General features: G+C 48.2%; 1 protein-coding gene and 1 long non-coding RNA gene across 5 annotated transcripts in view; both read left to right on the forward strand.

Moving 5' to 3' along the window:
• Positions 1 to 502: 502 nt before the first annotated feature.
• Positions 503 to 9,671, forward strand: AARSD1 (alanyl-tRNA synthetase domain containing 1). 3 transcript variants are annotated; one of them, XM_028093961.2, is made up of 12 exons: positions 504 to 628; positions 758 to 889; positions 3,071 to 3,230; positions 4,227 to 4,284; positions 4,703 to 4,859; positions 4,952 to 5,068; positions 5,294 to 5,424; positions 5,746 to 5,812; positions 6,001 to 6,092; positions 6,570 to 6,624; positions 7,684 to 7,778; positions 9,445 to 9,671. In XM_028093961.2, the coding sequence occupies exons 1-12, from the start codon at positions 590 to 592 to the stop codon at positions 9,578 to 9,580; spliced, it is 1,239 nt and encodes a 412-aa protein (XP_027949762.2). In that variant the 5' UTR covers positions 504 to 589; the 3' UTR covers positions 9,581 to 9,671. The 3 variants fall into 3 exon arrangements, with proteins under 3 accessions (XP_027949763.2, XP_027949764.2, XP_027949762.2); XM_028093962.2 differs by lacking the exon at positions 758 to 889 and having other exon boundaries at positions 503 to 628; XM_028093963.2 differs by lacking the exons at positions 6,570 to 6,624; positions 7,684 to 7,778; positions 9,445 to 9,671 and adding an exon at positions 6,304 to 6,559 and having other exon boundaries at positions 503 to 628.
• A 7,055-nt stretch (positions 9,672 to 16,726) lies between these two features.
• Positions 16,727 to 23,105, forward strand: part of LOC114201343 (uncharacterized) — a 45,169-nt gene continuing 38,790 nt past the window's right edge. For both annotated transcript variants that reach the window (XR_003607627.2, XR_003607626.2), the window contains exon 1: positions 16,727 to 17,258. This is a non-coding gene — a long non-coding RNA (uncharacterized LOC114201343). The remainder of the gene's footprint in view (positions 17,259 to 23,105) is intronic.

Raw genomic sequence — 23,105 nt, forward strand, 5'->3', positions numbered from 1 at the left:
GCTTATCTGCACTGTCCAAATACGTAGCACTAGGCACCTGGGGTTATTGAGTGCATGTGACTGAGTATTAAGATGTGGCCAGTGCAAGCTGAGACGTGCTTTAAGTGCAAAATACACAACAGCTTTCGAAAATTTTGTGCGGAAACAAAATCCCACTCATTTTTACACTCGTTATTACACATTGACATAATATTCTGGATCTGTTGCTTTCAATACAACATTAGCATATGGGGCTTGCACTAATTTCTGTTGGGCAGCGCCGCCGTCTCTCCAAAACAGTACCACCCAGCCGAGACTGCGCGGGGCTAAAATTGAGTGCCTTGACAAGTTCAGGCCGCAAGCAGTTTTGTTTTATTTTGTCTTCTGGTTTTTTCCAAGTCTTCACACAGTCGCTAGGCCCCCCGGAACGTCAGCAAATCGCAAATCGCAAATCGCGTTTGCAGTAAATTTGTCCAAGCCACACCCCGTCCTTTCCCCTCTCGCTTCTGCGCGGAGACGCGCCCGCAGTGAAGATTGTCCCGCGCGGCTCTCCGTCGGGCCGCGGGCGTTCTAGGGTGCGCGGGTCCCCGCGTCCCGGGCGACGGCGGCGATGGCGTTCCGGTGTCAGCGGGACAGCTACGCCCGCGAGGTGCGGCCGGCTGGGCGAGGGCGGATGGGGCGGTGCGGAGGAGGGCGCCGCGTGGAGGGGGTGCCGAGGGAGACCCTGCCCCGGTAGCCTGAGGGCTGGGGTCGGGCTTCTCTGTCCCTCTCCGTGCAGTTCACCACCACGGTGGTCTCCTGCCGCCCCGCCGAGCTGCAGACCGAAGGAAGCAACGGCAAGAAGGATGTGCTGAGTGGCTTCCATGTGGTGCTGGAAGACACGCTGCTTTTCCCTGAGGGCGGGGGACAGGTACCAGGCCCCCGCCTCACCCCGATCCCTTCCCAGGAAGCCCCTCATTCCTTTCCGCTCAGGTGGGAAATGCCCTCCTGCCCCTCTGCCCCAGCCGTGATGAACGCAGATGGAAGTTAGTTCAATTCAGGTCATTTGTTCACCCAACAGATATTTATCGGGCCATAACATATGCTGGGCACTTATTCCAGGGACTAAGGATAAGGGGTGAACAAGGCAGCATCTGTACATACGTAGAATACTTATGGGAGAAAATAGACAAAGTGGTGAGTAGATAAAATAGAATGCCCGGTATGGTAAGTGCTATGAAGAAAATTAAAGCTTGAGGGAAAGACAGTGCTGGGATGTTCTCCTAGGGAGGGGGCAAGTTATTTCAGTAGAGAGCTAGGTGAAGAGAGGGGGTAAGCCATTGCAGTTGCCAAATGGTGCTGGTGGGGAAGGGGGAAGTATTCCAGGCAGCGAGAAGAGCAAGTGCAAAGCGGTGAGGCATTAGCTTAGGGTGTTTGCCAGGGCCTGGAAAAGATCCCCCTGAAGGAGCACAGTGGAAGACAGGCTTATCTGTGCTGTGATGGGGTAGGGGCATGGTCCAGCGCAAACACGGGAAAGGAGGGTAATAGCAGCAAATTCCAGCAGGGAATAGTAGCACAAACCAAAGGCAGGGAAGCCTGAAGGAATCTGACCTGTCTAGTTAACTGCAAATAGTCCAGTGTAGTCGGAGCCTGTGGTGTGTGTTGATGGCAGGCTGGAAATGACCTTGGAAAGGTAAATTGGGGCCAGCGCGGAGGAACTTGAAGGATGTGTTAAGGTGTGTAGACTTCATTCAGGAAGCTGGGGTGAGGGGTTCCTGGGTGACACAGTCTGTTAAGCGTTGGACTCTTGGTTTTGGCTCAGGTTGTGATCTCAGGGTCGTGAGATTGAGCCCTGCATTGGGCTCTGCGCTCAGCGCAGGGTCTGCTTGAGATTCTCTCTCTTCTTCTGCTCCTCCTACTCCTGCTCTTTCTCTCTCAAATTAAAAAAAAATAAATAAAATCTTAAAAAAAAAAAAGAAGCTGTGGCGAGCCGTGGAGGTACTTAGGCAAAGAAGTGACACAAGAGAACATGTTTAGTAAACTTGATAGTGAGAAAGTTCCGATTTCATATCCGTGTCATCATTATTATAGGGATTTTCTGCTGAAGGAAAACCTGTGACCTCCGGCAACTATGGGAGGACTCACTTTATGCGTCATTTCTTTCAGGAAGTCTTCCCTGATTCCTGAAGACTATTAGGTCTCTTTCCTCTGAGCTCCTCTAGAACAATGTACTTTTCACACTGTGGCATGTTGCAGATCATAGTGCAGTGACCTGTGTGTGTGTCTGTATTCTTTTCCAGATCCTTAAGTTCCATGAGGGGCCTTGTCTTGTTTACGTTGTGTTCTTGGTTGCAGTGTCTTGTAAGCATTTGGCACTAGATATATATATATTTTCTAACACACAGAGAGAGAGAGAGAGCTCGCACAAGCAGGGGGAGCAGCAGGCAGAAGGAGAGGGAGAAGCAGGCTCCCTGCTCAGCAGGAATGTGGGGCTCAATACCAGGACCCTGGGATCATGACCTGAGCTGAAGGCAGACGCTTAACCGACTGAGCCACCCAGGTGCCCCTAGATATTTTTTTTAATGAATGAATGTTTTTATTTTTTTTGAAGTAATCTCTGCACCCCAGGTGGGGCTCAAACTCATGACCCCAAGATCAAGAGTCACATGCTCCACCGACTGAGCTAGCCAGGCATCCCTAAAATGAGTGAATGTTTTTGAATCTAATTCTAGTTAGTAGTGCGGAAGATGGAGTGGAGGGAGGGAGGAAACCATTTTAGAAACTATTGAAAGATAATCTGAATTAAGGCAGTGAGAGTGATGATTAAGATTCTTCAGGTTTTACTAAGATCTTCGTTGCTATAGTTACAATCTTTGTTTCAATTCTGTTATTTTGTTCTAAAGAACAATATATATGGGTATTCAGGGTGAAGAGAGCAGAGTCTCTCATGGAACAAAGTGGACCACCTCATTTGTCATTGCCTTTTCTCCCTTAGGGAATCTCAAATTCTGGGTGTGTTTCTCACACCCTTTCCCTAGAGGGTCTTTGTATCCAGGAGTTAAGGTAAGCTCTGCCCTCCCGCCACACTGATCAGCTTTACTTCTTTCCTCAGCCTGATGACCACGGAACAATCAATGACATCTCTGTGCTGCGAGTGACCCGCCGGGGGGCCCAGGCTGATCATTTCACACAGACACCCCTGGCCCCTGGGACCAAGGTCCAGGTCCGGGTGGACTGGGAGCGGAGGTTTGACCACATGCAGCAGCATTCAGGTAGGTGGGGCGGCGTGGGGACCCTGCAGGAGGGGGGGTTGCCGTGCATGGGGATGCCGTGAGGATTGAGATATGGTTTGGGTTCTCTAGGAGGTAACCTTTTGTAAAGGACAGACATTCAGAATCAGCTCTGATTCACAAAGCTTATGATAAGTGGTATAAAAACAACATGAACAATTAAAAGTATTAGAATAACTGCTGGATTTGAGTATTACCAACTTCCTACTTGTTATCTTTATCTAGATATATCTTGGGCTTCTTAAATTCAGTATGTCCAAAATGGATGCCATAAGAAGGCATCTCTTTCCCCAGACCTGATCTTCCATTAGCATCCACCTGGTTGCTCGAATCCTGAAAGTCAGTGCAGACACCTCTTTGGGGATAGCCAGCCATGGAGTCCTGTCAGTTTATCTTCCTCTTCTTCTCCTTCTTTTTTTTTTTTTTTTTTTGATTTTTTAAAAGATTTTATTTATTTATTTGAGAGAGAGAGAGCATGAGAGGGGAGAGGGTCAGAGGGAGAAGCAGACTCCCCGCTGAGCAGGGAGCCCGATGCGGGGCTTGATCCCAGGACCCTGGGATCAGGACCTGAGCCAAAGGCAGATGCCCAATGATTTGAGCCACCCAGGCGCCCCAAGATTTTATTGATTTGACAGAGAGAGCACGCACGCACAAACGGGGAGAGGCAGGCAGAGGGAGAGGGAGACAGAGAGAGGGGGAGAAATAGTCTCCCTGCTGAGCAGGGAGCCCGATTCGGGGCTTGATCCCAGGGCCCCGAGAGCATGACCTGAGCAGAAATCAAGAGTTGGTTGGTTGTTGCTTAACTGACTGGGCCAGCCAGGTGCCCCCTCATGAGAATTTTTAGTAAAATATCTGTCAAAAGTACGATAGCCAGTGCCTGGCAGGTGTTCAACGAGGAGAGTATCTGGGACGATATCGTGGGAATATGTGGCCGGCTGCACTGCTCACTCTTCCCTGTCTCTTGCTCTCTCTGCTCAGGGCAGCATCTAATCACAGCAGTTGCTGACCAGCTGTTTGGGTGGAAGACCACATCATGGTGAGCAGGGGACATAAGACTAACCATAGGTCACAGGTCCCCAACTACCAGCTCTCTTCCCAGTAATGGGTCAGTAGGTAGGGGGAGAAAAGAAAGGGTAGTACTCAAAATCTGCTGTGTTCTCCTCTTCCTCTTAGGATAGGGTGGTGGGTGACCTTGTGTGTCTCGGGACACACGAGGATGGGAGAAGGAAAGAACATGGAATTTGGAGCCCAGAGACCCAGGGGGTGAATTCTCCTATATGATCTTGCTCACATTCCTTCTTAGCCCTCACCTGTGAAAAGGAAACAACAGTCTCTACCTTGCGGGATTCTTGTGAGCATTGAATAAGATAATTTATATGAACCTTCTCTGTAAAACTTTTTATGTTATTGCGGTCATCCGCAGCATCCGGTGACCACTCCACTTCTTCTGGCAGGGAGTTAGGGCGAGTCCGGAGTGTGATTGAACTGGACAGCCCCTCTGTGACTGCAGAGCAGGTGGTCGCCATCGAGCAGAGCGTCAATGAAAAGATCAGGGCCCGGCTGCCTGTGAACGTGCGAGAGCTGAGCCTGGATGACCCAGAGGTGGAGCAGGTGAGGGAGAGCCAGTCGGGCAGCATCTGTAGAATGGCCCTCTGAGGGCCCCTCCTCAGAAGTCAGACAGCCCTTCTTCCGCTGCATTCCAGGTGAGGGGCCGGGGTTTGCCGGATGATCATGTGGGGCCCGTTCGAGTCGTTACCATCGAGAGCGTTGATGCCAACATGTGCTGTGGGACCCATGTGAGCAATCTTAGTGACCTTCAGGTAGGTGAGGAAGGGCTCCTGAGTGGTTGGGAGGGAGGGTCTTAGGGAAGTGGGGATCATGACCAGCTGGGAGTGATCGAGGGGCACAGTGGAGGGGGCCTCGGTGAAGTCACTCCTTTCTCGCTTCTGACCTGGGGGGCAGGTCTAGGGAGCTCCTACTCTCAGGTCTCGCCCCCACTGCAGTTCATGCATGTGCGTGTGTTCCCCCACCCTTGCCTCATGTAGGTCATTAAAATTCTGGGCATCGAGAAGGGGAAAAAGAACAAGACCAACCTGGCATTTCTGGCCGGGAACCGGGTGCTAAAGTGGATGGAGAGAAGCCATGGAAGTGAAAAAGCACTGACCACCTTGCTGAAGTACATCCCCTGCCCCCTGCCCCCGCCCCCCCCATGTCTGAGGTCCTGCACGCCCCAAGCTCAGCTCTCCTACCGGTTGGGGAGATTAATCTCTAAGCTTGGTGGGGTGAGATACAATCGTAAATGATCAAGCATTTTGGACAGTAAGTCAGACCTATGTAAAATGGCTTGTTCTTTTATATCTTCTTCAGTTGCTTAGGAATGTCCCGGGGTCCCCATCTGGAGGGAGGTGCACTATCAAGAAGGGCTTCATGGATTTAGGCCCTGCACCACAAGCCATTTGGGAAGCTGGGCAGGTGACCACGTGCCTTTCCCTTGCAGGTGTGGAGCGGAGGATCACGTGGAAGCAGTGAAGAAGCTACAGAACTCTACCAAGCTCTTGCAGAAGGTGACTTATTCCACAGAGGATGGAGAGGGCAGGGGCTCTGCCTGGAGTAGCCTCCCCAGACTCAACCCCTCCGCCCAGCCGGCTGTGTAGTTCGTCAGAGCTGGGAGGGAGGGGAGAGCAAAGTGGCGGGAGGATGGTGAGCTCGCCTGTTACTCCTTCTGTCCGCTGAGTGCTGGTGTCTGTTTCAGAACAACCTGAATCTGCTCAGAGACCTTGCCGTGCACGTCGCCCACAGCCTTCGGAACAGCCCGGACTGGGGAGGTGTGGTCACATTACATAGGTGAGAGACAAAGTGTGGGAGCGTTGGGCTTGGGGTTCAGCCTCTCCCCTGAGTGCAGTGCGTTGTGGGAGGTGGGTTGCTCACCGGTTTCTCCAGGCTGAGCAGACCCTAGGAGATGTGTTACCTTCCAGTATACCTTTATCGCCCAGATTTCCTGGGTTCGATGAGAGCATCTTCCCAGCAACACTGTGACTATAACTTTCATCACCAGCTTCCCTGACCCCCTTCACCATCTACCAGATCTCTCCGAACCTGGGTGATCATGTTTGAGAGAGGCGCACATGAACGCAAAGCATGCTGTAAACTGCTGAGAAGGGCTCGCTGCCGGCCGTCAGCCGCCCTCTCTGCCTTTGCTAAGGGGGCCTCGGACTTCGCATGGACAGCAGCAAGGCTAACTTTGTGAGGAGGAGCAGGGCTCCCCGCGGTTTCCCAGCTCCCACTCCAAGCCGGGTTTCACGTCCGTGTCCTTTGTTGTAGGAAGGAGGGTGATTCTGAGTTCATGAATATCATCGCCAATGAGATTGGGTCAGAGGTAAGAGGAGCATGAGATTCTCTGTCCACCCTGAGTGGAGACCTAAGCGAGGGGCATTAGTTTAGCTGAAGTCCCTTCGCATGAACACATGAAGAGCAGAGAATAGAAGTTCATTCAGTATACAGGGTTGTTGTTTTTTTTTTTAGCACTAGCTAAAAAAGGTGCTGAGTTAGATCTAGGTTGTTGACCTTTCTGGGGCTGCGACAGTTACCAGCTTCTGAGTTCCTCTTACCAGAGGTGGAACTCCTCCAAGCCACTCAGATTTATGTGTGCCCAAGGCCTGGTTTTAGAAGTGATGGGGCTGGCTAGGCCCTTTGAGGGCTGTCCCTTCCATTTTCCTTTGCCTCTGGCTTCAAGTGCCCCTGCCCATCCTGACAGTCTACAACTTCATGATTTCCCGGTCTCTCTTTTGCATTTACTCTAAAAAATACTTTTTGGGGTCCCTGCTCCGGGCCAAGCAGTGTGTATGCCTCTTTTCATACTTCCGTATAGAGCATCCTGATTCTCAAGGAGCTCACTCTGGAGTCTGGGAAACAAGTGTGTATGTCGACATTTCTGATTGAGGGTGGTAAATGCTGGGGGTGAGGAACGTGTCACCTGAAAGGGTGGGGGGCCCCAGGGCAGGGGGCCTGGAGGATTGCTTAGTGGTCATCAGTCAGCAGGGGGTGGAACCTGCTGCACAGAGGGTTGCCGGGAGCTTTAGGCAGCGGCAGGCGCAGGGTGCGTGGGGCAAGGCGGTGGTGGCCAGGCTGTGAAGGTGGGGGGCAGTCAGATCACAAAAGGCATTTAGCACCTGGCTGTGGTTAGTAGCCTTCTGCCTCCCTTTTTCTTTTTTTTTCCTCTGCCTCCTTCTTGATGTTTAATCCAAGTTCCCATAGTCATTCTCGAAAAGTTTTTTGGCCCTGGTGGGCTACGGTATAGGGGCTGCTTTATCACAAACCATCGTTCATGGTTTAGGGGCAAAAAGTCTGATCTTGAGACTGAGGAGAGGGCAGGGTTTAGGGGGATTGATCCCACTTTCTTAAGAATCAGGGCTTACCTCTTTATCTTACCTCGTAGGAGACCCTCCTGTTCTTAACCGTGGGTGATGAGAAGGGTGCTGGGCTCTTCTTACTGGCAGGGCCGACTGAGGCCGTGGAGACGTTGGGCCCCAGGTAATCTTCTGTGGACCGCCTGCACTAACCGGTGCATACAGCCCTTGCCCGACGAAAAGGGCCACCTCTGCGATCTCATTTTGATTCATGTCACAGGCATGTGGGGTGGGCCGAGCAGGGATAAGTATCGCTGCCATCATTCCTAAGCGTGCAGATAAGGGACAGCATGTCCTGCGCCTGGGATCTCGCAGGTACCGTGGCAGAACTAAGACTCAAAGCTGGGTCTTTTTCGCTCCAAATCCTCTGTGCTTTCTGGTTTTTTTCTTTTAGAAATTGAGGTACGTAAATGGTACACGAATTCAGGTGCTGGATTATCACTAGGCAGATGCAGCACGGCAGAGCAGACACACACACCACCTTTTTGGATTTTAAGACGAAATAAAAATAGGCATTGATACAGTTGTTACTGAAAAATTAGAACTTTGTTGGATTTCTTTACCTTCATATTATTATTTTCTTACTTTAAATTAGATACAGAGGTGTAGTGCCCCATACTCTTTCTGGTGTTGAGGGTTTTCAAAGTCCCAATTGGCTATGTTGAATATATGTTCAAAGGAAAACATAAGAATTTATTTATTTATTTTTTATTTATTTTTTTTAAGATTTTATTTATTTGACAGAGACACAGCGAGAGAGGGAACACAAGCAGGAGGAGTGGGGGAGGGAGAACTGGCTTCCCGCTGAGCAGGGAGCCCGATACGGGGCTCGATCCCAGGACCCTGGGATCATGACCCGAGCGGAAGGCAGACGCTTAACGACTGAGCCACCCAGGTGCCCCAGGAAAACGTAAGAATTTGAAGCACAGGTCCCTGAGAGGCAGCCAGATGTGGCCTGTAGACTGGTTTGGCCTGTGTACTGTTTTAAATTTTCAAAATCCTTGTTACTTTTTTTTTTTTTTTAAGATTTTACTTATTTGACAGAGCCACAGCGAGAGAGGGAACACAAGCAGGGGGAGTGGGAGAGGGAGAAGCAGGCTTCCCGCCGAGCAGGGAGCCCGGGTTCATGACGTGAGCTGAAGGCAGAGGCTTAACGACTGAGCCACCCAGGCGCCCCCCATTGTTACATTTTAAAATTGGATTTGTACATAAAAATATAGAGTTCTGGCTTTTCTCAAAAAAGGAAAAGAACAGAAGGCCCACTGGGGCAACACTGGGCCCCGCACCCCCGCATGGCAGCAGCTGCAAGGGAAGGGGTGGTGGCGCTCTCTTCAGACAGGACAGGCTTGTCGCGCTGCCACAGTCCCGCTTCTCCTCACCCCCAGCTTGCGGCCCTGCTGCTCCTGACTGGCGTTTGTGTCCATAGCCCCTTACCGCTCGTGGACGCTTGCCCTGCTCCCTGGAGGTTCCCATAATTTATCTAGGCCCCCTCCCCCTGTTTCCAGCTACTTCTGTTGTGTCCAGTTATTCCGTCTTTTTTTTTTTTTTTTTAATACCTGGAACAACAGATACTAGTTCATTTTTTGTCCCCCCAGTTACTCTTACAGTAAACATGGTATGTTTCTATCAGTGCACGTGTAAGTACTTTTTTAAGGATGATCTGTAGAAGCCGTCTACTCTTTCTTTCCCTCCCTTGGCTCTGGGGGAAAGACTCAGGGGTGCTTTTGGTTTTTCTGTGGTTTTTCCCCTCAAAGACGTCCTTCCTCCCTGACTGTGTCTCTGCTCCCCAGGGTGGCTGAGGTTCTGGAGGGCAAAGGAGCTGGGAAGAAAGGCCGCTTCCAGGGCAAGGCCACCAGGATGAGCCGGCGGGCAGAGGTGCAGGCCCTCCTCCAGGACTACATCAGCACTCAGAGCGCCGAGGAGTGAGGACTCAGTCCCCGGGGCTCCTGCCATTGAGAACGGGCCTCCTGTGACCACAGAAAGAGTCTCTTGGACAATAAAATAATTTGACTTGAAATGGTCGTGGTACCACATGCATATGACTGATTTATATGGCATTCTCTGGGGCGTGTGTGCGATGAGTATCTGTGAATGAACAGCTTTCTAATTTGGCCCCCGGTAGGCATAACCTGCACTGGGGGCATTACGGTGATGCAGTGTGCTGATTTCTCTAAAGCTACTGCAACCTTTCTTCCTGGGGAAACCTAACTGCCTGAGGGGAGGGCGAGCCAGTCATTCAGATCTCCTTGTTTTCTTGTCCTTATTTGCCTAGTCCTGTGTCTTAGAACTAAAAAGCATTGATGACTGAATAGGTCAAGAGACCACACAAATACAGGAGAGGGAGGCTCCATGTCTGTTACTGAGGCAGAGAAGGGCTGGAGAAAGGTGTGGAAGACTAACCGGAAGAGAGCTGGTGTCAGACCAATGAGCCTTTCAGAATCATTGTTAGAGCTAAAGAGGGACCTGTAGTGATCAAAGGAAGACAAAGTAGTTCTAGATCTGTGTGCATCTAATAACAACCTCAACATAAAGGAGAAATTGACAGCTAAAAGAAGAGACGTAAATTCCCACTCGATGGAAGGTTGAAACCAATCTTTCAGTAACTGATGGGACAAGAGGAAGCATGACCTTGAGGTGAAGAACATAGATGTTGGAGTTTCATAGACCTGAGTGGAAATCCTGGCTTTGTGCACCCATGGCTGGTAAAACTAGAAAAGAAAGCATCTATCGGAAAGTGATCGGTTTTTAAAAGGATGGCGTTTACCTCTGGGGGAAGGGACCCAAGGCGAGGGTGGGAGGGGGGTTTCTGGGTGGCCAGCAGTGGTGTGTGTTTGTGAACTGGGTGGAAATTACATAGTTGTTGGCTTTATAGTTGTTCATTATAGTCTGTTTTATTCCACGATGTTCTGTTTCACTATATAAGAATACAACCAAAAAAACAAAAACAAAATTCTGGGTTCTGTCACTTGTTTGCCTTGGGAAAGTGTTTTTGTCTTTTCAACCTTAGTTTGGTCCCCAGCAAAGTGGCCGAAAAGGCAGCACTTAAATTCTCTGGGGTGTGGTGAAGTAATGCATTCAACTGTAAGTGGGGAAACCACTTCGTGTGTTCCCTGAGATGACCTAAGAACACTTAATTTTTGATTGCCTAAATGTTCTGTTCCTCTTTACCTGCAAACCGAGTATTGATTGTAAGTGCACGGGGCCCCTGGGTCAATCCAGCTCTGGTGGGGAATCATGTTCCCTTGGGTCAAGACGCCCCGAGGAGAGCCGACAGGGTCCACTCTGTCTTCTCCCAAAGAGAATGCAGCTGAGATGGCTCTCTGGTAAGATCAAAAGCCACAAGGCAGCTTACTTGTGAGGGACAGGAGTCCTGTCTGAGGACTTCAGCGGGAGCCAGGGAGGTGGATTAGAGCCCGGCAGCACGGGGGTGGAGGTGGGGCAGAAGGACAGGGAATTTTGAGTTTCTGAGGCAAAATTTAGGCATTGATGCCACATCAGTGGGCTGCCTAGGAGTGTGGCAGGTGTCATCAAGAGATTTTATTTTTTTAAGATTTTACTTTTTTTTAAGATTTATTCGAGACAGATAGCGAGAGGGCACAAGCAGGGGGAGAGGCAGGGGGAGAAGCAGGCCCCCCGCCGAGCAGGGAGCCCGATGCAGGGCTTGATCCCAGGACCCTGGGATCATGACCTGAGCCGAGGGCAGACGCTTAACGACTGAGCCACTCAGGTGCCCCAAGATTTTACTTTTAAGTAATCTCTACACCCAACGTGGGGCTTGAACTCAACCCTGAGGTCAAGAGCTGCATGGCTCCACGACTGAGCAGGCCAGGTGCCCCAAAAAATTTTTAAAATGTATTTTTAAAGTCTTCCTCCAACCTTGCCCCCAACTCACCCAATTTCCCTTGCCAGAGACAACCACTGTTATCAATCTCTGATGTATCCTCTGGTAGTATTTTTTTCACAGATGTGCATAAATCTTCCCTCTTTTGGAACAAATGGCAGCACACTTCTCTGCAACTTGCTTTTCTCAGTTAAATGAGTGCCATGTTTTAAGATAAAACCATAGTATAAAACTCACGCAGCACAAAATAGATTCATTGGTGGGAGATGGGGATGTAATATTTACCTCACAGAAGATTCCTTATTTACAGAAGGGCTCAGGCAGGATTCCCTTCAACAGAGACCCATTTGAATTCATTTTCGTGTGTGTATGTGAGAGAGAGAGAGAGAGAGAGAGAGCTCCTTGTCCTCTGTTTCTGCTTCATCAGGGTATAATGAAAAAGCAGTGGACTGGAGGCTACCCTTGCTTGCCATCACTCAGGTCGGTTCTGCTCACAAAGACCTAGAGTAACTATTTCATTTATGACCCGAACTCAGACACCTCTAAGGGGCGAAAGGGGTGCTCCAGAACCACAGTCACAAACCAGGATGATCTCAGGAAAACCAGGGTGTCCGGTCTCCCTGCTGAGACTCTCCCTGAGTTTTAGTTTCTTGACTTGAAAATAGGGAGGTGAACATGGCATCGTCAGAAGGAAATTTCTGGAATAACTCGATTAGGAAAATACAGGGTCCGTTGTCTCTTGTGAGGTTCAGAAAACAAAGCAGAATGGGTTTAATCATTTATTAGAGTAACATTAAATGAGAACAAGCAGAATGAAGGTATTAGCACAAAATGTGATAGTTTTATGTACACACACACACACACACACACACAGATCATATATCCAGGAATATTGCTGTAACCCACTTTTACGGCATAGAAATAGTGACAAGGGGCTCCTTTTCCTTGTCTTATGACTTAGGTGCCTGTGAATGGCTGGAGACGCAGATGCCGGGGCTAGCGCCCAGGTGAGGGTCTCCCATGTGACTGTATGTGCATATGTAGGTACTGGATCAGAGGTTAGAACGGAAAACAAAAGACATCAGATGAGAGATGGAGGCAGACTGAATTCAGGAAGGCACCGTGCCCACATGTCCTGAAGCCCCACCCCACACTCTAGTCCTGAGTGGAAGCCAGGGAGTCAGCCAAGCTATGCTGGAATGCCAGGTCTCATCCTTAATAAGAACTCAAACTCCTGGGCCTCACTGGGAAAACAGATGGCCCAATATACCCCAATGAAAAACCCTCTTGCAGAAAGCTTCTGTGTCTCCCGTTCCTTTCCTGAATTAGATCCAAACGGTGACTAAAGTGTCCTCAATGGAGGGCAACCAAGGCTATTCCGGAAAGAGTGATGGAGAAATTTCTTTCTTTTTCCAGAAAGGTCTGCACCTTCTGTGTAGACGACAGCCGGCAGAGGGCCAGGCTCTAAACTTGAAGGAAGGAGAGCAGGGCTGGTGTCCAGAGCAAAAAGGCTCCCACAGGGACAGCCTTTCTCTCTCTCTCTCTCTCTCTCTCTCTCTCTCATCCTCTCATCAACTCCCTGCAGAAGTACCCTGCTGTCAAGGCGTGCTGGGAAATAGCCCTGTCCATCCTCCGACACCAACCTCAAAGCCAAGTTTTTCAGAAATAAGGCAGGAATCATCATTTTCTTCTGGGTAAAGTCCCTCCCTCTTCCTTTCATCTCATCGAACTGGTTTGGGTTGTTGTTGACTTGTGTATATAAGAAGCAACCACAGAGTTCATTTGTCCATTTAGTCCATAGCCACTTGTTGAGGAGGTAATGTGTGCTGGCCACTGTTCTGAGAAGCGGGCCGCACTGGTAAATGACACGGCTGTGGTCCCCACGCTGACGGCATGGACGGCCACGGAGGAGAGACAGGAAAGAGACGAGCAAATAAATGTGAAATTATACACTCTGTCAAGTCACAGAGGAAAAGAACAGGGTGAAGTAAAAGAGGATAATGCAGGGGAGGGGAGCGGGGACAGGGGGAGTCGTGGCAGCGACAGGGGAGGCCTTTCACGATGCCCAGCATCCGGGCCATCTCAAATAAAGCAGTGTGCTGACGAGGCAAACAAATCCAGTGTGTTTTGACAACTCTGCTGGTTTCCCTTCCAGCCAGATGGCTGTTTCTGAGCCCTTTATGGAAATTCTAGAGCTGTGAATTGTCCCTGAGCCCCAGACGGGCACCAGGGTCTTAAAGGGGCTCCTGGATTCTTCGATGAGCCATATGTATTTTGAGTGCCTTTTCTTTGGCTGTTATAAGGAGGCAAAAAATAAGACAGACATGAAACTCATTTTGCTCTTCACCCAAATGAGCCTCTCCCACCATGGCTGGGCTATTTTTTTCTGACCCTAAGAGGCCATATTTCTCCGCATTAGCAGAAGGGAAAGCCTGCATTGCACCTAAGGAGAAAGAGGGTGACAAAGAGGGGGTGGCTGGGTGACTCAGTTGGGTAAGCATCCGACTCTTGATGTCAGCTGGGGTCACGATCTCAGGGTTGCAAGATCAAGCCCCGAGACGGCTCCATGCTGAGTGTGGGGCCTGCTTAAGATTCTCTCTCGATTCTCTCTCCCTCTGCTCTTCCCTTCCCACACACAGGCACGCTCTCTCTTAAAAAAAAAAAAAAAAAAGAGGGTGACAGAGACATCACAGTTGAAGATCTCATGAAAGCAGGGAAGGCATACTTGATAAAAACCTCTGCTGACCGCAATTCCAGGTATTGAAAAGCAGATGTCAGGGACACCTGGGTGGCTGTCAGTTGGGCGTGTGCCTTCAGCTCAGGTCATGATCCCAGGGTCCTGGGATGGAGCCCTGCATCGGGCTCCTTGATCAGCGGGGAGCCTGCTTCTCCCTCTGCCTGCAGCTCCCCCTGCTTCTGCTCTCTCTCTCTCTCTCTGACAAATAAATAAAATCTTTAAAAAAAAGAAAAGCAGATGTCAGTGCCACCACGCACTTTTTATTTTATTATTGTTTGGCACTGTTTAATCATCGATTGGTATTAAATCAACACTTAACCTAGTTCTGCCAGCATTGTTCGAAGCACTTTACAAATACCGATGCACTCAATTCTCATAACAACTCCATGAGATAGATCCTATTGTCATCCCCATTTTACAGATGAGGATACTGAGGCACAGAGAGGTAAGGAGCTTGCTTGAGGTCACTCAGCTAGTAAATGGCAGGGCACATTTTTGAACCAGCAGCCTGGCTCCCGGGTCCATCTGCCTGACCACTGTGCTGTGTGTGTGTCCTCTCTCTATCTACTCACAGACCTTAAAAGGTCACACAAATGTATATATATGACGAATATCTTTGTTTATAAACTAGTATCTCTTTCATGGTTAAATAAATGATTTTAAGATGGGAGCATTTAAAGATCTCAAGGCTGTCTGGTGCCTTTGGCAAGGAAAAAGGATCAATTAAGCAATCTACAAACAGAAGTGAAAATCTTCCATTATAACATTGTCATGTAGCCTCTAATTTTACCTCTGTTAGGGCACGCGCATACATTATAATGCTGGAACTGAAAAGCTAGGGGTTTATTCTTTGGGGGTTCCAGAAGATAAGCTCCTAAATCCCTACATTTACTTCTAAGCCCACTTCTCTCCCTCTCTCTGTTACTCTGGGCTCAATCTCTATGGAGATAGTATTACATGTGCTTCAGAAATGACACTAGAGGGGCGCCTGGGTGGCTCAGTCATTGGGCGTCTGCCTTCGGCTCAGGTCATGATCCCAGGGCCCTGGGATCGAGCCCCGCATCAGGCTCCCTGCTCCCTGCTCCGTGGGGAGCCTGCTTCTCCCTCTCCCACTCGCCCTGCTTATGTTCCCTCTCTCGCTGTGTCTCTCTTTGTCAAATAAATGAATAAAATCTTTAAAAAAAGAAAGAAAGAAAGAAACGACACTAGAAAAAGTGTATTTTTCCTGTTTTGGAGCCTTGGTGTGGGTGAATTGGGGTTTTCCACTCAGCTTGGAAAAGGCTGAGAAGCTGCCTTGCTGGAAAAGTTTAGCTGCCCAGTTTTATTTTGCTTTGTCTTTGCTGTCTGCTACCAGCAAGATGAACTCATCCTGAGGTTTCGCATGGAAACTAATTTTGAGTTTCTTCTGCTCTTGTAATTTGCCTCTTGCCCAAGACCAGAATCCATTAGCCGTCTTGGTCCCAACACCCAGGCACCGTCCTTTGCGATTCAACAGCAGAGGGTGCTGTGGGCCTGTGATTGCCCAGGCCTCTGCCAGGGAAATAAAAAAAGAGGACTACAAGAGCCCCGCTAGTTCAGCTAGCCTGAAAGAAGGCTTCTAATCATCTTGTTCCCTTGTTGCTCCGAAGACTTTGTCCGTGGATTGTGGGGTCATCAGCCGTTTCCCAAAATGCAAGCAGGGAATCAAGAGACAAGGTGTGGCCTTCTGGAAGGGATTTGTCGTTTGTGTTTTTGAGTTTTAACCCTTCTCTGATGAAATAAATGCTCGATATTTTATGCATTTACATCCACCAAGACCAGAGATTTTGAATAGTGCTGGGTCCTAACTTAATTCAGAAAACAGTATTCATTATTTCCATTTTCCAAGGCTCCCACTGAATTTCTTTGTACTGATTCTATCAGTGGCTACAAGACAACAGATGGCTTTTTTTTTTTAATTTCTTCTTAAGCTGAGGCTTGAATGTCACCTCCACGTTGTCTCTCAATTTTTCTCCATTTTCCTGAAATTCTGCATCATTTTTTCTTCTCTCCTTGACTTCCTCCAGCCTTTACCTCTTGATTGTTGATGGAAAAAGTGGACGGTCCACATTTCTGGCTATTTTACTTATCTTTTGCTCTAGGCAAGTTTGCTTAATAAGAAGCTAGATGTTCTCAGAGATAAATCAGTGGGTGATTTTTTTTTTTTAAGATTTTATCTATTTGAGAGAGAGAGAGAACACAAGTGGGAAAAGGGACAGAGGGAGAGGGAGAAGCAGATTCCCTGCCCAGCGGGGACCCCGAGATCATAACCTGAGCCGAGGTCTGGTGCTTAACCAACTGAGCCACCCAGGTGCCGCAGTGGGTGATTTGTTTTTACAAAATTCTTCACAGTAGGCTTTCATGGCAAGACACGCTGATGAGTTCATAGTACAACCGGATGGACACACCTTGAATTTGTTCACTACTTCCTCCAGGCATAGAGAACGTCTATCTCAGAAAACTGGCTTCCACTGTTTTTATGCAATTTCACAGACACTGAGAGGTTCAAGGGAGATGGGGATGCACAGGGAGCTTGAGCAACACGTGGAGGAAGTTGTGACAGCCAAGACTGGCCTCTGTGGTATCATCAGTCACCTGGAATGTAAACTTGACAACATTCTAGACATGAACAAAAGAGAGATGCTGGCTGAAGGACTCAGCAAGCTTACTGCCTCCACTCCCTTTCTGGAACAAACAAACAACATTTGTTTTCATTTGACGTGTTGGAAAAACCCCAGCAAAACAAGAGAAGAATTCAAGAAAGAGGAAAACAGCATTGTTAAGAAACTGAAACTGACTGAGAACTTCAGGTAAAGACATTTCGAGTGACACCTGTATCCTAAGACGAACAGTGAAATCCTCTGAGAGCTGATTAGAAACTTCCAAATGTTCAAGAAAAGTCACAATCTGAAATAAAGCAAGCTTTAACTCGGAAATGAACTTGAGAACCGACAAAGCAGAAGGAGCAGCATTTTCTACACCAGCAAGGCCATGCCTCCGTTAGTCGGGTAATTGAGGGCATGGGCGGCAGGGCGGCAGGATGGTGGATATTCTAATTCTGCATACAACCATTTTGGATCTTTTCTTTTGTTTTCTTTTCCTTTTCTCTTCTCTTCTTTTCTTTTCTTTCTCCCCCCCCCCTCCCTTCCTTCCTTCCTTGTGAGAGAGAGAGAGAGTGAGGGAGAGAGAAAATCTCAAGCCAGCTCCACACTCAGCAGGGAGCCCAAGGTGCAGCCTGATATCACGACCCTGAGATCATGTCCTGAGCCAAAACCAAGAGTCCGACTGGGCCACCCAGACACCCCAATCTTTTTTTTTTTAAGATTTTATTTTTATTTATTTGACAGAGAGAGAGAGACAGAGAGAGAGGGAACACAAACAGGGGGAGTGGGAGAGGGAGAAGCAGGCTTCCCACAGAGCAGGGAGCCCGATGTGGGGCTCGATCCCAGGACCCTGGGATCACGACCTGAGCCGAAGGCAGCCGCTTAACGACTGAGCCACCCAGGTGCCCCTCTTTTTTTTTTTTAAGATTTTATTTATTTATTTGACAGAGAGACAGCGAGAGAGGGAACACAAGCAGAGGGAGTGGGAGAGGGAGAAGCAGGCTTCCTGTGGAGCCGGGACCCTGATGCGGACTCGATTCCAGGACCCTGGGATCATGAGCTGAGCCGAAGTCAGATGCTTAATGACTGAGTGACCCAGGCGCCCCACACCCCAATCATTTTGGATTTATAATGGTTGCTAACGTCAGTCGTTTCCCCATGATGTGCTTTGTTTTTTCTTTCTTTCTTTCTTTTCTTTTTTCTTCTTTCTTTCTTTCTCTTTCTTCTTTCTTTCTTTCTTTCTCTTTCTTCTTTCTTCTTTCGTTCTTTCTTCCTTCCTTCCTTCCTTCCTTCCTCCCTTTCTTTCTTTCTCTTCTTTCTTTCTTCTTTCGTTCTTTCTTCCTTCCTTCCTTCCTTCCTTCCTCCCTTTCTTTCTTTCTCTTCTTTCTTCTTTCGTTCTTTCTTCCTTCCTTCCTTCCTCCCTTTCTTTCTTTCTTTCTTTCTTTCTTTCTTTCTTTCTTTCTTTCTTCTTTCTTTCTTCCTTCCTTCCTTCCTCCCTTTCTCTCTTTCTTTCTTTCTTTCTTTCTTCTTGTCTTTGTTTCTTTTATCCTTTGGCTGCTTTTTAAAGGATACTTTTATAAGGTATTTTTAGCTGATGTATTCAAATTATTTACCAATTACTATGGTGTGAGCACTAACCAATTTCAACAAATCTTTACCGAGTGCCTACCATGTGCCAGGCACAATTCTAAGTGCTTGGAATATGTCAGCGAACAGGACAAATCCTGCCCTATTATAGCTTATATTTTAGTGATGCAGACACACAGCAAACCATAAATCTGATCAACACGGGAAAGCAAAAGAAAAGATAAAAGGGAAGGGAAGGAGATTGGGAACACAGAGGGTGGTGGGGGAGAGGAAGGTAGTAGGGTGGGTTGGCATTTTAAATAGGGTGGTCATGAGGATGCCTGGGTGGTTCAGTCGGTTAAGCCTTCAGCTCTTGAAGGGTCCTGGCATCGAGCCCCCGGTTGGGCTCTGTGCTGAGTCTGCTTAGGATTCTCTCCCTCTGCCTCTGCCCCTCCCCCACTCTACATAAATAAATAAAAATTTTAAAATTTTATTTATTGATTTGTCAGAGAGAGAGCGAGCGCGCGAGTGAGCACAAGCGGGGTGGGGGGGGAGGGGGAGCAGAGGCAGAGGGAGAAGCAGGCTCCTCGCTGAGCAAGAAGCCCGAAATGGGACTAAATCCCAGGATCCTGGGGTCATGACTTCAGCCAAAGGCAGATGCTTAACCGCCTGAGCCACCCAGGGATCCCAATAAATAAAATCTTAAAAAAATACCCAACCTTTTCTTTAAAAAGATTTTTTTTATTTATTTGACAGAGAGACACAGTGAGAGAGGGAACATAAGCAGGGGGAGTGGCAGAGGGAGAAGCAGGCTTCCCCCTGAGCAGGGAGCCCGATGCAGGGCTCGATCCCAGGACCCTGGGATCATGACTGAGCTGAAGGCAGACGTCTAACGACTGAGCCACCCAGGCACCCCAAGATTTTATTTTTAAGTAATCTCTATACCCAAGGTGGGCCTGGAACTCACTACCCTGAGATCAAGAGTCCCATGCTCCACCCACTGAGCCAGCAGGCACCCACATAAATACATACTTTTAAATCGGGATATACCATCATTGATAACTTTTCATTACAACTCTTTTTTAAATTTTATTTTAATATTTTAATATTTTATTTATTTGAGAGAGAGCAAGAGAGACAGTACATGAGCAGGGGAGAGGAGCAGAGCAAGAGGGAGAAGCAGACTCCCTGCCCAGCAGGGAGCCCGACTGAGGGCTGACTGGGGGCTCTGTCCCAGGACCCTGGGATCATGACCTGAGCTGAAGGCAGATGCTTAACCGATTGAGCCACCCAGACGCTCCTTATTACAACTCTTAAGGCTAGGGATAAAAAAAGCACAGTGGCCCGCCAGCTCTTCATATTTCTCACATTTTTTTAACCTTTTAGAGAAACCCTAAGAAATCTCAGACGAAATATTTGCCTGAGGCTCAGCAGCTCTTTCAGGTTTATGTTGATTCCTTTTTGTTATAGTCAACACGTCTTATTTCAAAATGTTAGCAGGAGTTATTTCTGGGTGATGAGATTGGAGTGCTTTTCATTTTCATCTTTATGCTTCTCAGTGGTTCCCAGCACTTCTGAAAGGAAATGGTCTTCTTTATCATTCCTTTGTGGCACACTTTTTAAATGAGAAACAGCAAGAACTATAATTTTAAAAAATTAAAATATCCTGCAAGAATAAATGTCAGCTTCCCAAAGGACAACTTAGCAAAACAGTAACAACAAAAACCAAACATTCCCTGAAACTCCCTCAGTTAGGATTTTACTCCAGAAGGAGTCATTGTCTTAAAAGATGTCTGGCTCTCAGGAGGCTTCTGGGAACAATGTGCATAAGGTTGCTGACTCTGGTCATTGTGTGTGTATGTGTGTGTGTGTGTGTTGGGGGTTTGAGTTTCCTGATGTTTGTGGTGGGAGGACAGGTTGGTCAACAGCAGCAAGGAGACCAACCCAACAGACATTGCCGTCAACAAAGGGATGGCATGATGGTGGCTGGCAAGGCGTAGGAGGATACAAAACAGAAGGAAATGTGATGGCATTATTGATGAAGGAATAAAAACTAGTAGCAGAAATATTGTAGAGAAGGTAATTACATTAAAAGATTTTTATGTTGGAAAAAAAAAGTAAATTCGATTGGTCTGAGCTCATGATCTTTAACAAAAATGTGTTTTTCTGTTCGGACCCTGACTGGAGCCCATCCACAGCAGGGCTGTGCTACCCCTGCCCTCCCTCCCCCCGACTTACCCGAGGACGATTCTGCATCCTGGGGCAAAGCAACTTTAGAAGGGCCTAGGAAGCAAGATTTCAGACAGTAGTGGTGGAAGGATAAGGAAGCCACTGACCAAACTGTAACAATTTTGACGTTAAAAAGGGAAAAGTAATTATGATGAACTAAAATAAGTTAAGCAGGGCGCCTGGGTGGCTCAGTCGTTAAGCGTCTGCCTTCGGCTCAGGTCATGATCTCAGGGTCCTGGGGTCGAGCCCCACGGCAGGCTCCCAGCTCTGTGGGAAGCCTGCGCTTCCCTCTCCTTCTGCCTGCCCGATCCCCCCTGCTTGTGTGTGCTCTCTGTCAAATAAAAAAAAAAAAAAAAAAAAACTTTAAATGTTAAAAAAATATGTAAGTTAAGCATGTGAAGATCTCAAAACAAAAAAGGTGATATATGACTTATGAAAAGGGTCAATACACCAAGATATGTTAAATTTTAAAAAAGGTTTTATTTATTTATTTGAGATAGAGCGAGGGAGAGAGCACAAGCAGGGCTGAGAGGCAGAGCGAGAGGGAGAGAGAAGAATCACATCTCTCTAGAGAGATGACGAAGCCTCTGGAGCACACTGTTCATCATAATGAGATATGATAAGGTCCATTTTTAATAGTCGTAACAGACCTGGTCAGTACTGCCTATTCAAGTGACAAGAGAGTGGGATTCAGTGAAGCAAGCAAGATTAGTAGAAAGCACTATTCTATTCTGGTGAGCGACACCAACTTCCAAGGGATGGATTTTTAAGATCTTATTGATGTATCTAGTCAAGTTTAAAAATGGAAAACGGAAGCTCGGTTTGGAAAGCGTGACCAGGTTCCATATGCCGGTCCCAAATCAGTCGGTTTACAATGCAGAAACTGAACCTTGGCTTCTCAGAGATATTATTATTTTTCCTCTTGGTTCTGAAGATTACTGTAACTCTACAAAGATAGAGGAGTAAAAAAAAAAATTGCTCTGAACCCAGGAGAGTGTCAAACAACCTTGGAAAGGGAACGCAGGAAAGTAAAACAAGTGTATCCAGCGATGGTGCAGATGAAACTTGACATCACGGTATTAATACTTACCTGTATTATAACAAGTTCTGTATCACTGTGGTGTTTTGTATGTGTCTTCTCTGCGTTCATGATGTCCAAAGCATCATAGAGGTGACAGGGAACTGCAGTGTCACTGGGGCTGAGGCTATGTGGTAAAAGCAAACATCCTCCGTTGAAAGCCCATGGGGCTGAAGTAAGATTCGGTTAACACTATCTCTCTTATCCTAGGACCTGGGAGGGTCAGTCTCTATCTTGCAAAACGGCAGCAAGCCTTCGTCATGACTTTCTAGAATGGGTGGCTGAGAGAGTTGGTTCCCCACCTACTGGGGAGTTAACTTCTCTTGGGAAGAGGCCAGTGTTTCTATTCTGCATAAGCCTACCTTGTCCTTTTGGGTTTTCACCCTCTTTCTAATTTTCAGTTGGGAGTGCCTGAGAATGTCTTCTCTGCACAGCTATAATTTGTTAGCTGGTTTTCCAACTCTTCAGCAAATAGCTGTATATTGTCCATTATTATTCAACAAAGACATACTGAGGCCTCCTTCTGCCTTCCCTGAGGTCACTCCCAATGGTGATCAAAGCAGGCGTGGTGCTGCCTTCTTGGGGCTTTGAGTTTAGTGGGGAAGACAGACGTGACTCAGAGAATCACAAACTGACGCGCTGGAGAGCAGGGTGAAGGGAGAGCTGTGTAGGGGCCCAGCCGGGGCTCTCCATCTGGGCTCGGGGTAGGCGGGCAAGGGAGTGATTTGGACTGGAGAGGGACTTGTGAAGTGGGCACAGAGCTCTGAGAAGAGGTCTGGGCAAAAGCCCGGAGGAGGCCGGGGTGGAACCTGGAGGAGCAAGGCTATCTACACGGAGCGAGGTGAGGGGGCAAGGTAGGTGAGGCCCAGACCAAGCCGGCTCAGATCAAGCCGGCTCATGGAGGTCAGATAATTTTTTTCAGGGCGCCTGGGTGGCTCAGTTGGTTGGGCAACTACCTTCAGCTCAGGTCATGATCCTGGAGTCCCTGGATCGAGTCCCGCATCGGGCTCCCTGCTCGGTGGGGAGCCTGCTTCTCCCTCTCCCTCTGCTCCTCTCCCCGATCATGCTCTCTCTCTCACTCGCTCTCTCTCTAATAAATAAATTTATTTATTATTTTAGACAGAGAGCGAGTGAGAGCGTGCATGAGGGAAGGGGCAGAGGGAGAGGGAGAGAGAGAATCTCAAGCAGGCTCTACACCCAGTATAGAGCCAAACACGGGACTCGATCTCACAACCCTGAGATCATGACCTGAGCCAAAATCAAGAGTCAGGCGCTTAACCAACTGAGCCACCCAGGCGCCCCACTTACATCAATTTTAGAAAGTTTTTATTGCCTCTGCATAGAAATCCCATACCCTTTAGTAGTTATCCCCATTCCCC

Source organism: Eumetopias jubatus, unplaced genomic scaffold (assembly GCF_037043125.1).
Source record: "Eumetopias jubatus isolate StellerSeaLion01/CBP00866 unplaced genomic scaffold, mEumJub1_p1.0 scaffold_10, whole genome shotgun sequence".
NCBI classification, from domain to species: Eukaryota; Metazoa; Chordata; class Mammalia; order Carnivora; family Otariidae; genus Eumetopias; species Eumetopias jubatus.